Source organism: Solanum tuberosum, unplaced genomic scaffold, assembly GCF_000226075.1.
Source record: "Solanum tuberosum cultivar DM 1-3 516 R44 unplaced genomic scaffold, SolTub_3.0 scf00095, whole genome shotgun sequence".
NCBI lineage: Eukaryota > Viridiplantae > Streptophyta > Magnoliopsida > Solanales > Solanaceae > Solanum > Solanum tuberosum.
In genome coordinates this window covers 1,166,312-1,184,201 of record NW_006239021.1, presented here as the reverse complement: position 1 = coordinate 1,184,201, position 17,890 = coordinate 1,166,312, and the positions used below count along the sequence as shown (strand labels likewise).

The window sequence follows — 17,890 nt, the reverse complement described above, 5'->3', positions numbered from 1 at the left end:
TAAAATACTTCTATGTTGCTAATTAGTTTTTGCCTATGTTGTTGCAAAATTAGGATTTTTTTTCTGACATCGCTGGCCAATTTTAAATTTATCTTACTCTTCCTCCATCTCTTTCACATATTGGTGGATATAAATTCAAGGGAAAGAGATGCTACAATTAGTTGCTTCAACAAGATCATTGTTGGTATTAAAAATATCATTAGTTCCTCGATTCATTTTGGGGTCTAAAAAATTCATGAACTATATATTTACTAGATTTAGTCCTCCATTGGATAAAATCAGGACTTGATCTTCTTTCCTCGTTAATTTTATTTTGAATCGTTGAAGTTAAGTTCTTTTCATAAGAGTAGTTTGAAGAAAAGAAACAACTAAAAAAAAAATAGAGCATGTCTTTGGTTAAAACAATAGGGACTAAAATTGAACTTAACGTATAAAATCAGGGACTAAATCCATTTTGTTTCTAGTTAAAATTAATGTTTTATAAATTATTTATTTTGCGTTCATATCATCACATGTTATAATTTGTAAACTTTTAATTTTTTAAATTGACTTTTTCTATATAAGAATATATGACATACGTACTTGTATATTCGTTGGGATTATATATTACAATCTATAAATATCACTAAAATAAGTTGGCCACATCGAACATAATTTTTATTTATTAAAAGAAGCAATTTATATTGTAAGCAACAGCTAAGCAGAAAATAAACTAATATTTCCTATCAAATGAGTAGATGTTTCATATTCTTTTTATAATCATGGCATCCGAATAAATTTACACGCATCTCAATTAATTTTACGAAATATTTATTATCTCCCACCTACAATAGACATGTTACCTATCTATCAAAGCTAAATGATACGGAAAAAAAATACCTTATATTAGAATTTAAATCTGATACCTCATGATATTCAACTTTGCTTCGTGACAACTAGATTATACCTTGAACAAAAGTGTTGGTAATTTAATAGTACCTTTTACCTCAGTGTGACGGTGTCCATTCCAAGAATAATACATAATTAAATCAATTATATATAAAAAGAAGAATAAAAAAAGGTTATTAAAAAATAAAAACATGTTAAAAATAACGTACTTTGATTGATGGGCTCGTTGGTTCCACGAAATTCCAATAAATTACACTCATGATAATTTTAAAAATGAAAAAAACATGTGTTGGATCACATAAATATTATTTTAAATAAATAGTGGACAATATGGTTCCCTATAAAATGAAAAGAAAAAATATAACTTCATCATTCATTCACACTCATCAGCTCAACACTTCTTCAATTTTAGTAAAAGAATTTTTTTCCTTAAAATTCAAAATTCAAAAAATGTACCAACAAAAAACAACAACCATTTCAGATTCTGATCTTTCCGTCCTTGAAAACATCAAATTCCATCTTGTTAATGATTCTGATTTTTCTCAAATCCTTTCAATGTTCGATCCGATAAATATTAGTTATGCAGATATTATTAATAGCCCGAATTCGAGTTATGGTAGCTCTACATCAGCAGCAGAGATTAGTTGGGGAGATATGATAACTAATATTGATAATCCATGGCAACGTGTCGATAAATTGGAGCATGAGGAGGAACCAAAAGAGGAGCCTATAGTTGCACGTGGTGTGCACGCGCCTGGTGATTGGAACCGGTATAGAGGCGTCAGGCGGCGGCCGTGGGGTAAGTTCGCGGCGGAGATAAGAGACCCGGATAGAAAAGGTGCTAGGCTTTGGCTAGGGACTTACGAGACACCTGAAGATGCAGCATTGGCGTATGACCAAGCCGCTTATAAGATCCGTGGCTCTAAGGCTCGACTGAATTTCCCTCATTTAATCGGCTCGAACAAATCCGAGCCGATTAGAGTGGCTCCGCGTAGGCGTTGCCACCCGTCAGAGTCATCATTGGTAGAATATACCTCTTCAAAGAAGAGAAAATTATAAATTAGCTAAAAATTAAATTAGAGGCAAAAATTGTATTAGTCATAAGGTTGTCTTGCATTTGTTAAATATAGTGTGTACGTCTTCTTCACACTTTTTAACCTTGTGTATATCTCATCAATAATAATATATTCAGTAAAATTTTATAAGTGGAGCTTGAAAAGGGTAGGGTATACACATACCTAATTATCATAGCTCGTGGAGGTAGAGAAACTGTTTTCGAAAGATACTCGACTCAAGTGCAACAAATCCAAGTACAAAAACGAAGAAAATTATAATGTAGAAAACATAGCAATTAACAAAGAAAACAATGTAAAATCTACAAGAAAGGAACACTAATAACAAAATAGTGCGATAATCAAAACGAACAGTAAGCAATAACAAATGATGATAGATATTAAATGCAAAAACTATAATAATACGGTTAGTACAACGACAATCATCAATAAGCTTAAACCCTCAAAAAGAAAAAAAAAACACTACACTACCTACTAACCTTCTACCCAGGAGAGGACCCACTCTTGGTTGAGGGGTGTCAAGCGACACTCCTTCGTCGGAAAATTATATTGTGTATAAGATCAAATTTTGCTTTAAAATATGTGTATATAACTATTGACACCTCTTGACATAAGTGGAATGTTTAGTTTAGTGGTTAAGGGGTTGCAAAAATTTCTTAATGTTGTGTGTTCAAGTCGTAACCTCTCACACTTCTTCTCTGAAACCTAGCTCTGCGCATCTTCTCAAGAATAATGTAGCTCAACCAAACTACTTGGTGCCAAATTTTATTTTAATGGCCTCCTCTCGAGGCCTTGCAACTTCATCATTATTGTTTCTTGATATTATCATATTAATTATTATCCACCTACAAAAGAAATAATCATACGCAAATCCTTGTTCCTTAGCAAAAAAGCTAGGATCTAAATGTGATGCATGCATACAAAAGTAAACATATAAAATGAAAAAAGAAATCACAAACCATATATGCTCATGGAACTTGTTTGATTTATAATCAATAAGGACTTTAATTTCTTAAATTTGTAAAATAAAATCATTAGGATATAATTAGTTAGACACATATTCGGGCTATCGCTCCGTATGAATATCTTTATCGAGTTCCTTAATAAGATATTCTCGGATACAATTCGATTCTTTTACGATTAAATTTTAATTTGTATAAAGCCTATAATGACTTTCTTATAAAATATTAATTTTTATTTTGATATAAATTTCTAATCTTTGTTATATTGGTCACATATTTTTATCCCTCTTAGCTAGGGGTGTTCACGGGTCGATTTGGATCGGTTATTGGTCAAAACCAAAACCAAACCAACTTAATCATTTTTTAAATTATCAAAACCAAACCAAACCAAATATAACATACATTTATCGGTTTGGTGGTTATCGGTTTCGGTTTGGTTTGGTTCGGTTATTCGGTTATTAATCATACACAAAAATAAAAGAAACAATTCATTTAAAATGTGAAAAAAGTGACAACAATCCATTCAAAACAAATAATAGTTAGAATGACTTAAATTTCTGAACTTTCAATCACTAAATTTACTATCAATATAGCTTTAAAATTCACTATATTGGCCTAGAAGGAAAGACAATAACATTTTCAGTCCCACAAAGAATTGTCATAGACACTCATATACATGAAATCAATAAGATAAATGTTTCATCTTGGACATTTTTGCTTTCAATAAGTAAATTATAAAGAAATTTTAATGAAATTATGTATAAGAACTTTAAAATAATTTATAAAAACAATATATTAGGTATGTATATTAATAAAATATATGTATATAATTCATCGGTTCGGTTCAGTTACTTCTTTGGTCTTTTCGAATAAAATCATAATCAAACCAAATACTATCGGTTTTCAAAAATCTAAAACCAAACCAAACCAAACCCAAATAAAATCGGTTTTATTTTATCGATTTGGTTCGATTTCGATCGGTTTTTATCCAAACCGTGAACACCCCTACTCTTAGCATTTGGTGGGTTGTTCTAATATGTAAATTTATAAGAATTAGGTGTCAAAAGGATCACTTTTCAACAAAAATACATAATAGGTAAGAAGCTTATGTAATTTTTATTTTCCTTTCTCAGAATAAGTAAAAAAAATATATATTAAGGAATCAAAATGCTTTTTTGAATAGGTAAAACCGTAAAAGAATCAAAGTAAAAGATTTTCTGAATTGTTAAAGAATCACGCGAAAATCTTTATTTTATGTACTAGACACAAGATTTATAGAATATAAAATTTTATTTCGATATTACAATTATCGCATATTTTGATTGAACAATTGAGCACATGATAAAGAGTTCTTATTAGACACATTTAACTAAATTTTTTTTTTTTTTTGCAAGTATTCTCACATTACATTAACAAGTTTTTTTTTAAAAAAAAATCTCCAGAATAGTCCATAATCGTTACAACGTCTACCAGGTTCAAATATTCAATCAAACAAATTATAATTTCAATGTCAAAATAAAATTTAAACTAAATAAAATGTATTCCACCTTTATATACGAAAAAGAAAGATAAAGAATTGAACATGAAACGTGGGTTTTTGGGTGCAGAAGTATTTAGTAAAGGACCTAAGGTCCTAAAAGACATGACTCTTAAAGAAAGAGATTATTTGTTGAAAAATGTCTCTTCTCAATTGGTCCACTTATATAGATATTTATAGTTTATCAAAAATAAATATTTTATTTTTTTGTTACAATTTTATAAAATAATAACAAATGAATTTAGAGTTTCAAAGCACCATTAAAAATGTTAGTTAACTGGTAAAATACTTTTTTCGGCTTCATATTAGTTAATCATCATCTAAAAACAATTGTCCTATATTAGCTGTCCATCTTATTGTCAACCCCCAAACTAGGCAGGCGCAACAGGCACCCGGTACCTTATTAACCGAGCTAGCCACTGAAACATACTGGAAAGGAAACATCGAGGGCCAACAAGGCCCTCACAATCAACTGTTGTCACAAGATAACTGGACCGGCAAGGTCACAAAAATATTAATGACATAGTCAAAGGGCTGGCTAGGCCAACTTAACTATTAATGAATTAGCAAGCCGAAAAGGCTATAACTGAAATCATATATACAATAAGCCAACAAGGCTATAAAAAGAAGCTGAGAAGACCCAATAAAGTATGTCCGCAAGTCTCTATGAGTACTACAACTCGAATGGTTGGGAAAGGGCGCGCACCCCTAACAATACAAAGACCTATGCACAAAAATCAAGTATGCAGAACCTACAGACAACCAAAAGCTCCAGGAAGAATGGAGCTTACCAATTCTCAACTGAGCTAACACCCCTATTGCAAAGGCCAATCAGGACCTCTATCTGAACTTGCAGTACGACAAGTAGCGTCCCCAGGCAATGGGACGTCAGTATGAATGAAAATATACTTGTACGTAAGGCGGAAAGTGATCATAAATAGTTGCAATAAGAAAGGATAATAGAGATACCACCTGAAACTGAAACTCAAATAGCCCCATGGCCGACATTTGACCTCATAGTAATCAAACATGCACGGTATGCTCATGTAATCGTATGTCGTGAATACATATATATAGATGCAAATGCATGACATACCCAACCAAATGCTAGCAATGGTGGTGGCTTTCAGTAGCTAACCGGCATCATATTCGACTTGTGGCCATCTGTGTCTCATACTTATAAATATAGGCAAGAGGCCTCATACCTCCCGATTATAGCTCGGGAGTAAAATGCATAGCATGTCATGTCATGGATTCGTAATGCATATTTTTTACCATAATCATGTTGCCAATCTTTGATTGTTGGTACTCTTGTTCTCCTAATCTTGTAATAACTTTCGTATAACATGTAAATATCTCGTAGAACCTTATATGACCATTTAGGCCTATAGAACTTATAGTAGGCTTGAAGCTCTTGACTCGACTTCAACTTAGTAAATTAATCATTTAGAAATTCAAAAGGAGACTGACATAGTTAACTTAATTTAAGAATGACTCCATTCGGTAGTAGTAGTTTTTTGAATTAAGGTTGATCAATAAGTATATAACCAAAAGAATAGAATACAACATTTAGTGTTAGTATCCTTTTTAAATAACATTTTTGTAAAACCACCTAACAAAAAGGAATTATTGAACAACTCCCTTAAATACAACCTAATAAGTTTAGAAAATGTCAGCTTCACTCGTAGGAAAATAGCTTGCTAATAGACATAAGGAATAAGAAACTTGACGAAAAGTAATTTTCACTGCCAAACATACTTCACAATGTGATAAACACAATAATGATACGATAAATTCAAGAAATAAGATCAACTAACATCCCAATGCCCTTCACAGAGGGTCTTTCTAGCAATAAAATAGTAAAAACAACTTATTTGATAATTTGTAATTTTTTTGGGTTTCGCGCGATATGAAGAATAGAGTTTTGCCTTTACATACCTTATTCCCAAAACATTCTTTCTTACGCTTCCCAACATTTTCCACCAAATAAAGTTGATTTCAGGAGTAAAATTTAACTAGTGTCATCACCCGTAGAAGGAATCGATGCCTCAATTAAGTGTGTAATAAAGTCATATATATACTCAGCTATATTGCTCTACAAGCACGGTTTGTGCAACAAGATCTCACAAGTCAAATTATGAAAGGAAATTGCTATTATTTATACCTATCTTCCCAAGCTTTTCCTAAATCTAGAGTATGGTATTTATGAAGTCCTTGTGGAAAGAGTGAAGAATGAGAAACAAAAATATTTTCTTCTTACACAGCATACTTGCAACAATAAAATTAAATGCCCTCCAAAAATATGAATTCTTATCTATAATTGTGGGTCCATACATATAACTACACTTAAATTGATAAATTAACTCCATCCCCCTAATACTACCACCGCCATATGCACACATATTTCTATTATTATTATTATTATTATTTTATTATATTTTTATTATTATATATAGAAGAGTGAAGAGTAATGACGACCAATGATAGTTTTGTAATATTAGGTTCATATAAGGAAAAAATAATAATTGTGTTGTTAGTCTAGAAGAATCTGGTTCTCTCTATCTGTAACCAAAAATAATAAAAAAAGTAAAAAAGTCAGAGCGACACAGCTTGCATAAGCAACTCTTCTTCAAATCAGTGAGTCGCCAATAGCCAGGTATGGTTTCCTTTTAATATTTGGTTGAAGTTTTATCTGTTTCCTTTCATTTTTTCAATTTTCGATTCACCTTTGTTTGATCTGTTTTATATTTTTTGCATTTTTGATCCCACTCGACTTTATCAACAAAAAATTTCTCAAAAGAGTACCTCCTCGATCAATGGAGACTTGAACAGTTTTCACCAGTGTTAGCTGCATATTGACAAATTTAATCTTAAATTATTATCACCAAGTTAGATTTAGTTGTCAATAACCTAGAAAATTTCAATTTGAAACCCAAGCTTCAACAATGGTGGAATTCGAAGTTTTTCACCAAAGAAATTTCAATTCAATGTGTTCCACCGAATCAAATTTTCAGCTTTCAATTTCATCTTTGGAGGTTCCAACCCTAAATCTCAAATGCCTATCAGTACTGAAATTTAAAATTGTAAGCTAAAGCAATTTTTGAACCACCTCTATCAGTACACAAGAATCCTATCAAAGAGATTCAATAATTTATATGTAAGCAAAAAAGATCAATTTTTTCCCTAGACAGTATAAATTTCAACGAAGGAGATTCAACTGACCCCCCTCGTCCATCTAACGGTGCCCCTGGATATAGGGAGATCACAAAGGCTAGAGACAATGGATCTATCGGGGAGAAGTTTGTTCAAGAGAGAAACTTAACTAGCCAACAGCTCCCTCTGGAACAAAGTCCCAAATCTAATGTAAGCAGATCCAGACTGCACAAACATATCCGTAATCCGTTCGAGTGATAACTTGACAAACACGGATTCAGTAACAACAATCAGAGAGTTCAGTGTCACATTTTCATTATTAATAAATCAATATTCGGACTAGAGCCATTCAGACACCAAAAAGCAAACTGAAAACATCTGAATGAAACTCGCAAGTACATTAATAAAGAAGTACTGAGGAATTTCTTCGACTAATTTTCCGTACAAGGCAACAAGAGAATCTACAAAATTGAAACAAGCTCACTATTTTAGAGAAAAGATCATCTCAACAAATTGACTGGACTCGAAAGAAAATGTTTTGTTAACGGTTTAGCTGAACGTCTTATCAATTTGTTCGTCGAACTACCTTTTTATGTCTCTAAGGGCATCATACCATGCTTTTATTCTTCTAACTTCTGGTGAATCTTCTCTAAAATTGTCTCCAATGTCATAGTGACCATAACCATGAAACAATACGTTAATCGGACTCTCTTCCTTCTTCCTATATTCTTCTCCATAATTTGATATGTTTATTGAACTTCCAGAGCTTCTATCTAACATATAGACATAAATCGAGGACCTGCAACAAAAAATTAGGAAACATATCAACAAAATCGGACAACAGATTCTAAAATCGAAGCCTTAACCAGCGTCATCCAGAGATCACATGTAGCTACTAAGTTATTTTCTGATGAACACTTATTATTGACAGACCCATGGACTTAAGTACAATAAAGAACCAAATGATGGCTCCGGGTATAAGCGTGTCATAGAGATTAGTGTTGATGTTAGGCTGTTGCCAAGAATGCAATGAAGTACAATGATGGCAAGTGTGATGTTCATCTGATGGAGAAAATATTACTGGAAAAATTTGAGGAGAAATGGTTACAACTTCTGCCAAAAGTTAATGAGAAGGTAACTATTACTTTGAACAATTCTGTTCTTTGGTATGGCTTCCGTAATTTCTTAATATAATGATGCTTGTGTTTGGTTGACAATGATATGTAGGTTGTACTCTATTTGTTCTAGAGTATTTTCTCAAGTAATTTAGAGCTCTCATGGCTCCTGACTGATATTTACGATTCACTAGTTTGTTTTGTGGACAATGATATGTAGGTAGAGTTCAATAACAGAGGGAGTAGTATATTTAGACAATCTTTTACTTTTTCTTTTTCATCTCTAAGAAATAGACGCAACAACTTCTCTTCACCATCGACTATCCCTACTGCTCCCTCTCCAGTGCAATGGCAGACTTTCTTGCCTCTTCTCCAATAACCGCTACAATGGCAGACATTCTTGCTTCTTCTCCAACAATCGTTGCAATGGCAAACTTTCTTGCCTCTTCCCCATCAATTGCCATTGGTAATTTTTAAACTCTTGTATCCAAAATTTGGCTGTAATGTTGAAATTTCTCATATTTGACAGTCATCTGCTTTCCCTCTTAAAGAAAAAAAAATGGGCTATTGAGTTATCAAGAACATTTCTTAACTTAAGATATCCTGGATAACAATGGTTATATTTCACTATTTCTATATCCATCCTATAATTAATTTCTTTTATAGTCAAAATTTATAAAATAACTGTAGTTGAAATTCTTTTGTTTTTCTGACAAAATTTAGTTCAACATTTGGAGTTGGGGATTGTAATGTGTTTTTTAGTTGACCGGTTGTTAGTATAGTGGTATCAGAAGTGGTATGTGTTGCATCCTAGAGAAAAATTGTATCAGTACATGTCTCTACCAATAGTTACTGGTAAACCTGAAATAGTGTGCAAATTTATGAATTGAAAAATGGTTTTTAGCAGCCAAAATAGGACTATGTTTATTAGAAAAAAAAGAGTGGCAATTCAGGTAAGAGGTGGGGAAAAGGGGTAGGAACGGTTTTTAAATAAGAGTCACAATATGGTCCTTTTTCAAAATACTGAGATAGAAACGACTTATATAATAAAATTTAGCAATATGATTCCTTTTCATGATAAACCCGAATATGATTATCTCTATTGTTCTGGCAGCTTTCTTGTGTCTAATGTTCTTTTGACACACCTTTGGTACTCTGATACAGAAGCAGTTTGAAATCCTTTTAGTTAGCTATAGAGTAATAAAGAAAAATTGAAGATTAGGTTGTTTAAAAAAACAACTGAAGATTTCATCTTTGTACAATAACTCGGAGGCAATGAAGTACAAATTCGATGAACTCAGTGGCAGTATCAGGTAAACACCAAGCATGTAAGTTACCAATTTCATTTTCTTCCATCCTATGCCTCTCTTTTTTTTAATATGAAAAATACTTGCATATCTTAAAGGTGACACACATCTCATATGGAGTCTAATTCTTTTGATAGATTTAGTTGTGCTAAACACTCAAATTGAAAAGGTTACCACTGCTTGACCATAATAAGGTGAATTCTCAGGCTGAAATTTTATCTACTCTTGTGAATATGATTGTTATATTTTGTGTCTCATTACTTACTTAATTTGAAGTAAAAAAGGCAACTAAAAATATTAGAAGAAAACTAAACTCTCTGTATTTCAGAGCTTTAAGATTTATAAATTTGAAAATCAGTGATTGGAGTTGTAATTGAGAGGGAGCAGGGAAGGTAAGGCAGAAAAAGGGAAACTTTGAAAACTCAAAGGGAGAGGAAGGTAAGCACAACCTAACTAATGGCAAAGGTCGAATATAGAGAGTGATGAAGGGTGACGAGAAATTTGGTAGTTTCTTCCAATCAAGTTTCAGATATGCAGAAACCAAAGGCAACTCTCAGCCCATTTGAGTGCACACAAATAGTTTGTTATTATCTCCTGCTCGCTTAATATATGGGTAATGTTTTATCTTGGTCCTTAATATATTTCACTTGATTGAAATTGTCCTTAATGTATAACAAATGTGTTCATTTTGGTCTTTAATGTGTTTTACTTGATTGAAATTGTCCTTAATGTATAACAAAATATTTCCTTCACCCTAAAATCAAACAGATTTGTCAAAAAAAATGTGTTAAATTCAACTATGGACCTTACGTTGCTAGTAAAATTCACCATTGTTGTGCGGGTTACCTCTCCTATGTGGTTTGCGAGCTATTGTATAGGAGCGGGGGTTTTATCCTGTGTGCACCCAAATGATAGCGGTTGCGGGTTTCCCTTGTCATAAAAAAAATCACCATTTTATCTTCTTTGTTAGCTCTAAAGAAAGAACTCCAAAAAAACTAACACCATTTCTCTCTTTCCTAAAATATTATTCCACCGACCAAATATTCATTTCTTTTTTAAGCAAGAGAAAATAATATTTTTTTATTAAGATAAAATAGAGACAATGGTATTAGATATCACGGAGTTTTTCTTTGGAGCTAACAAAGAAGACAATAACAATGGACTTTGTTAGCCACGTAGGGTTCATAGTTAAATTTAATATATATATTTTTTATAAAATCTGTAAAGTTTAGAATAAAGGACCAAAATGAACACCTTTTGTTATACATAAAGGATCATTTCAATCAAGTAAAATATATTAAGAAAAAAAAAATGAATACCTTTGTTATACATTAAGGATCATTTTAATAAAGTGAAATACATTAAGAACGAACGAAATAAAGTATTACTTATACATTAAGGACAATTTCTCGCTCACTTTACTACTCCTTGAAACATTTATGCTAATGATCCTTAAATTATAGCAAGAGCAGCCGCAGCCGCAGCCGCAGCCGCAGCCCCTTTCTCTCGAGGCTATTTCACAAAATTTACACGTGGCTTTTTATCTACACTAACAAAAGGATTTCGGTGAACTGCTTGTAATTTATATTTATACATGGAATTATTTCATTGGAGTAATGATAATGCATGTATAGCATTATTTACTATTAATCTATGTCTCTAATGAATTAGAGTGACATTTTCTTTAACCACAGGCATCATATAGTTTAAACGTACGTATGATAAATAAATGAAAGTATTCCATCGAGGTGCGTGCACTTCTGATCATGGATCTTTAACCTAGAAGATGAACTTAGGTGAGTGTTATAAAATTTCCATGAAGCTCTCTTTCTCCTATATAAAATATCTACAAGCTAAGGAATCATATATTCTATGCAAATCTCCTTCCAGCTGCTATGAATTCTTCCAAAGTAATTATCATATATCTTTGTTATATATAGTAGAATACAACAAGAGGCCCTCACGCATTAATGTTGTTCATCTTCGTTTCTCCCTTAAAAGCAAGGTTGAAATAAATTTCAAAATGATAAGTTCCCTACTCTATGTATAGTGGGATGCATGGAGCACAAGAAAAGAAAAGCTGTATATGCATGGGGCAGAAACTTTTGTCATAACCGATGGTGTTAAAACTTTGTAACTAGTTTTATAATATTAATTTATAAAACTAGTATTAGTAGATAGATAAATATAAATTATACTACTTGCTTTGCCATGGTGTGGTGTCAAACACTACATCAATTTCATTTTGAATATATCACAACTGTTGTATAGAAATTACCCTAAAATATAACATAATTTGAATATATCACTATTAATTTCGAATAAAACCTTACTCATATAATAATAATTCCTTGATGTAACTATACTTGGTAATTCTTTATAAAATAAAAAAAATTCTAATTATAAATACATCTTAACCAAAAAAAATTAAGTATATATATTATAAGATACTTTACGAGGAAGATAGAAATATATTATGACTAATTTTTTTAATTTATAGTCGATATTCCCAAACACGAATTGTGTTAACATAAAACACTCAAATTTGGGTTCCTAGCCTTCGATACTAAACAAAAAAAACAACCGTAAAAATCCTGGGTGTTACACTTACTAAGAGTTTGTTCCACATTCGTTCTACCCGACATCTTGACATCTTCACATAACATATAAATTTCACACCTATGACCAATATATTTATAAATTAAGGTAGAACATGTTCAAACCATCTCAAACAACTCTTCCACGATATGCGGGACTTGCACTTTCTCACAAAATATGATCATTTCTAAACTTATTTAAATTCGTCTGACTCATTTCCCTTTATATAATAATAATAAAGTACAAATAAAGAAAATGATGTACCAATAATTTAATAATAACTTACATTTTTAATAGTATTTTTTCTCCTCCACATTTTATTGTGTTTACATATGACTTTGACCATGCGACTCTACGTGCTTCTTCATATGTTGACTTTAATTTCTTCAAACATTAAAATTCTCTAGCGGTGGACACACTAATATGTCTTTTGGTGAGCCATTAAAAAAGTTTCATTTTATTATTTCTAGGAAAAGAGTTAAATACATTTTTGAATTATTCAAAATAAATAATTTTACGTTTTATCTTTAACTTAAAATTTTCCTTTTTATTAACTATTGTTCTAAATTTTGTCTTTAAAATATACAAAATAGGATCGTTTAATCCTTGTTCTCTTCTTTTTTTTTTTCTTGGATGGATAAGAGAATTGAATGTCTGAGACATATAATAACGTACATAAAAATTAGTAATATAAATACTTTATTTCTTCTTCTGATGATGATGATTCCTTATACATTATGAAAAGGTTTTTATTTCTGAGCATGACGTCACATAACTTTTTTTATATAAATATTTAAAGTTTATTTTTCTACCTTGATAATAATAAATAATTCAATTGCTTATAAAAAAGATGATTAAAAGATTGCTACCATTAAAAATAAAAAAAATGAAAGAATTGAGCACTTCTTGCACGTTTTCAAAATAACTAATCTATATAGTATATATATGATCTTGCAGCTTCCAAGAAATTTCAATAAATTAAAATTAAAGAAAAGGCCATGTGCTATTGAATTAAATAAGTTAATAAATATTTTAGTATGTCCTAAATATGATTAAATAGTGGAAAATACAATTGTTCTATAAAAATGCGAATGCAATGGACCTTGTTAAATATTTCTTTCATAGTATTGAGCTCAAAAGAAATTAAAGGCAACATACATATCTCAAAACTCGAAAAATATATAAAACTAGATTGATATGATCTCTCCATCCTTGAAAACATCAAATTTCATCTTCTAAATGATTATGTTTTTTTTTTGTTTAACAATTTAAATCCTTTTAATAATATTTGATCTATTAATTAGTAATGTCGAAATTAATTGAAAAAACATATATGATAACTAATATCGATAGCTCCTGCGAACAAGTCAAGACTCAAGAGTAAAAGAGGAGGCACGTGGGGTACGTTCACAGCGTTAGCTTATTACAAGCTTCTTATAAGATCCATGGCTCTAAGGCTTGGATAAATTTTCCTCACTTATTCAGCTTGAATTCGAAGATGATATGGCATTATGATGGAGGGCAGGTCGATAATGGAGTACCGATAGACTTTTAATTTGATAAGTTTTTAAAGAAAAAATATACGATATACCTTGGGTGAATTCCCCATTTGAAAAAGAAAAGAGATGAAAGGTAAAGTTCTTTATAAGACATGTCATAATATGTCCTTAGAAACTCTTAATATGAAATGGAAGACACAAAAAATTACTAGATATTTTAAGGAAATATTAAGAAAAAGGTTGGTTATGCATGTATAGAAATATCCTTTTTAAATTACTACGAACTTAAAGAATGATAAAATAATTTTCCATAACTAATTATAATTTCAGAATTGCTACTTGATAAAAAGAAAATTAATAAATATTGGGTTTATTAATTCAATCCCTAAAATTAACCCAATACTATGTAAAAGGGAGTTCAACTGTGCATCCCACAAACAACGTGGGATCAACATTACAACCTAATAACATTATAACAAATAAAAGATTTAATTTATTGGTAATAATATAATTCTCGTTATATTATAATATAAATATTATTTATAATCAACACTTACGCTATATAGCCTTTAGCGACTCTGAATATAATGATGTTGACTCAATTATCACTAAATATTTATGTATCGCCACTAAATATCTCTTTTAATTTAAGGAAAATACATAAAAAAACTCTCTGAATTTGAGCAGAAAAATGAATAACAAGTCAAGTACTATGTGTTGAATGGCAATAATGAAATCAACAAAAATATATTTAGTTGATTGTTTGGTTTAATAGATGAGAAATATCTTTTTTTCTAAATAAAAAATAATAGTTTTTTCTTTTCAAGTACTTTTTTAAAAATAATATTATTTTACTACTTCAAATAGGACAATAGTGTCACTCATAATTTATTCTTTATTAAGGAATTAATTAATGTCACTAAGTAATCCATAAGAGTCCATTGCAAAATGCTCACGTATCCTCCATGATTCATTTATTTAGGGAAAAAAGGTTTGAAATATATATAAATTTTGATCGAAATTGCTATAACAATCATAAACTTTGGGCACGACCTATTACTCCCCTGCACTATTTAATGGTGTATTTTAAATATACATAGGTGCCCACGTGGACATCACTAATATTCACATTATCTTCTTTGAACCCTTCCAACGAATTTACCCACTTGGAGAATGGATTTTTTTGAAAGTCAATATTTTCTTGACAACTCAAATAAGAAATGAAGATTGCATAAGAAAGTTAGTCCAAAAAAATATAAATTTTATGAGAAGTGTTTGAATGGATCTAGAAATCAAAATGGGTCACTCAAAATTTAAGAAAGTTTACATTTGCCAAATCGACACCAATAATATAGAGTGAAATCGGCGTTAATAAAATGGCATTGGTATTGAATTTTACGGATTAGTAAAAGACTAGTGAAATGAAAATAGTGGATAGAGGTGGGATGAAGATGGAGGAGGAGATGTTTCAATAGAGAAAGATGTGTATTGAGGAAGACAACAAAATGAAAAGAAAAAATTAAAGAAATTAAAAGGGGACCCACTAATTTCATTTATCTCTTATTAAGAAAATTTTACATATTTTAAAGATTTAATATATATAAAAAAACTATTTTAAATAATTTGTTATATATAGGCCAATAAAAAAAGACCATGTGTAGGGCTTTAAAAATTCAGCTTTTTTTCCCCTATTTTCACGCACTTTCAGGAGAGTGCACTCATTCTCTCTGCCACATCATCCCTTAGGGGGTGTTTTAATCACTTCAAAGATGTTTAGGGGATATTTAAACACTCGTATAGTTTAAGTACTAAAGTAAGTTTTCGTGCCAAGTTTAGAGAGTTTTTTCATGTATTTTCCCTTTAATTTACTGTAGTGACAAACCCCTTGTAGTTTTCTAGTTATTCTCTTTTCAATCAAAAATATTTGGAATAAGATATCAACTTTTTATAAAAATAAATTCTACTCAAATTCAAACGAACACTGCTTTTGCTAACTTGCACAATAATTTTCTCAAAGAAGAGACGCTTCTTTTGAGATCTTAAACATTAAAAAAACCAAAAAGAAATAAACGTGTTTTTTTGCCCCACCCAAATAGTAATTATTACGAGACACGGTCTACATCTGACAAAAACAAAAAAAACCCATAATTGTCAAATGGAAAATAAATAAATTCATTATTATAGTACGAAAATATATACTTCATTATTCAAATAAAAGCAACCATGCTATGCAGGTGTCTTAAATAGAACCTTCCTAGCAATTAATTCCCACAAACTTTATTTTAAAAAGTTTGTCTTATAATTATAAAAAATAATCCACCAGCCAAGCATATAATTATAAATATTGCACGTTCTAAAACCCTAAACTATCAACAACAAAAAATAAAATGAATCCCTCTGATTTTTCTCTTCTTCAATCTATACAACATCATCTCCTTAATGATTCTGATATTCCACATATATTTTCAGCTATTGATTCCAATAATACCCCTACTAATTTTACACAAAATAATTTCGATTATGGGGAATTAACACCATTAATAAACCCTAGTACTACATTACAAGCCAATGAAAAATTCGAGGTTGAAGAGTCTAAGACCGTGGCGGCGAGTGTGACACACGCGCCACAAGATTGGAAGCGGTACCGAGGAGTAAGAAGGAGACCGTGGGGTAAATTCGCGGCGGAAATAAGGGATCCGGATAAGAAAAATGCGAGATTATGGTTAGGGACTTATGAGACACCGGAGGATGCAGCATTGGCTTATGACCAAGCCGCTTTCAAGATTCGTGGCTCGAAAGCTCGGCTCAATTTTCCTCATTTAATCGGTTCGGGTGTTCCCGAGCCGGCTAGGGTGAACCCTAGGCGTCGATCGCATTCGCCGGAATCGTCATATGAAAATGTAACACCAAGAAAACTTTATACTATTTAATTATTTTTTTTAGATTTTTGGTTTCCCACCCGGTGTCTGCATTGGAACTCAATATAAATTGGATCGCGCACTGCAAGGCCATTCAATGGTGGTGCTCCGATTCCAACAAGATTTTCTCCATACCTAAGGGTCTAACCCGAGATCTCTGGTTATGGGTGAAGCAGTCACATCACTGCGCTACAACTCATGTTGGTGTTGTTTAATAATTATGTTGTGATTAAGAGTAAATTCCAATTTTGTAATACTGGGAAACAAATAAAATAGTTAAGTCGTGCGAGATTTTGCTAGGGATTGTAAAATGATCCCTTTTTGTATTTGATGACATACTAATGTATCCAAAATACAATTTAGTGAGTCTTCACAATTTTTTTATTTGTTTTTCGGTTTTTCCACCCAATGTTTGTATTGCTTGAGCCCAACTATTTTGAATTTACGTCACCTAGGGCCTCATTCGGAGGAAATGACTCCCTATCAAAAAAACTCTATACTCAAGACTTCTAATTAAGGGAAAAACATAGCTGCATCACATTCATGTGTGGATTTCCAAAAGTTGCAGAGGTGATTAGAAAGAGCAGTATATTATTCATTCAATATTATTTTCAACATGTGAGTTTGATTTTTTTCATAGCCTCACTTTTCTTTTTATACTTTGATATGAGTATGTAATCATTTTATTTAAAAGTTCATACTAAAATAATAGACATTTATATTTATGATTGAATACATGGATAACCCCTTATATACATTAGCCTGAATAGGTTGTAAAACTCGAACACATTTTGATTGAGGCTAAAGCTTATATTAAAAAAAAATTTATTTTATATAAAG

The 17,890-nt window shown here is 31.2% G+C and overlaps 2 protein-coding genes and 1 long non-coding RNA gene across 4 annotated transcripts; all 3 read left to right on the top strand.

Moving 5' to 3' along the window:
* The first annotated feature begins 1,279 nt into the window (after nucleotides 1-1,279).
* On the top strand, nucleotides 1,280-2,077 carry LOC102586705 (ethylene-responsive transcription factor 13-like). Its single transcript, XM_006347946.2, has one exon. It carries the CDS (start codon nucleotides 1,339-1,341, stop codon nucleotides 1,945-1,947), a length of 609 nt encoding a protein of 202 aa, XP_006348008.1. The 5' UTR covers nucleotides 1,280-1,338; the 3' UTR covers nucleotides 1,948-2,077.
* Nucleotides 2,078-6,955: 4,878 nt separating this feature from the next.
* LOC102597412 (uncharacterized) lies at nucleotides 6,956-10,734 on the top strand. Of its 2 annotated transcripts, none has more exons than XR_001473503.1 (2): nucleotides 6,956-7,116; nucleotides 8,378-10,734. It is a non-coding gene; the product is annotated as an uncharacterized lncRNA (long non-coding RNA). The 2 variants fall into 2 exon arrangements; XR_001473504.1 differs by having other exon boundaries at nucleotides 6,972-7,116; nucleotides 8,545-10,734.
* Nucleotides 10,735-16,515: 5,781 nt separating this feature from the next.
* Nucleotides 16,516-17,613, top strand: LOC102586378 (ethylene-responsive transcription factor 13-like). Its single transcript, XM_015308985.1, has one exon. It carries the CDS (start codon nucleotides 16,520-16,522, stop codon nucleotides 17,060-17,062), a length of 543 nt encoding a protein of 180 aa, XP_015164471.1. The 5' UTR covers nucleotides 16,516-16,519; the 3' UTR covers nucleotides 17,063-17,613.
* The last annotated feature ends 277 nt before the right edge of the window (nucleotides 17,614-17,890 follow it).

Excerpts from the sequence above, each read along its gene's own strand:
- LOC102586705 (XM_006347946.2), top strand. The coding sequence starts at position 1,339 with ATGTACCAACAAAAAACAACAACCATTTCAGATTCTGATCTTTCCGTC.
- LOC102586378 (XM_015308985.1), top strand. The coding sequence starts at position 16,520 with ATGAATCCCTCTGATTTTTCTCTTCTTCAATCTATACAACATCATCTC.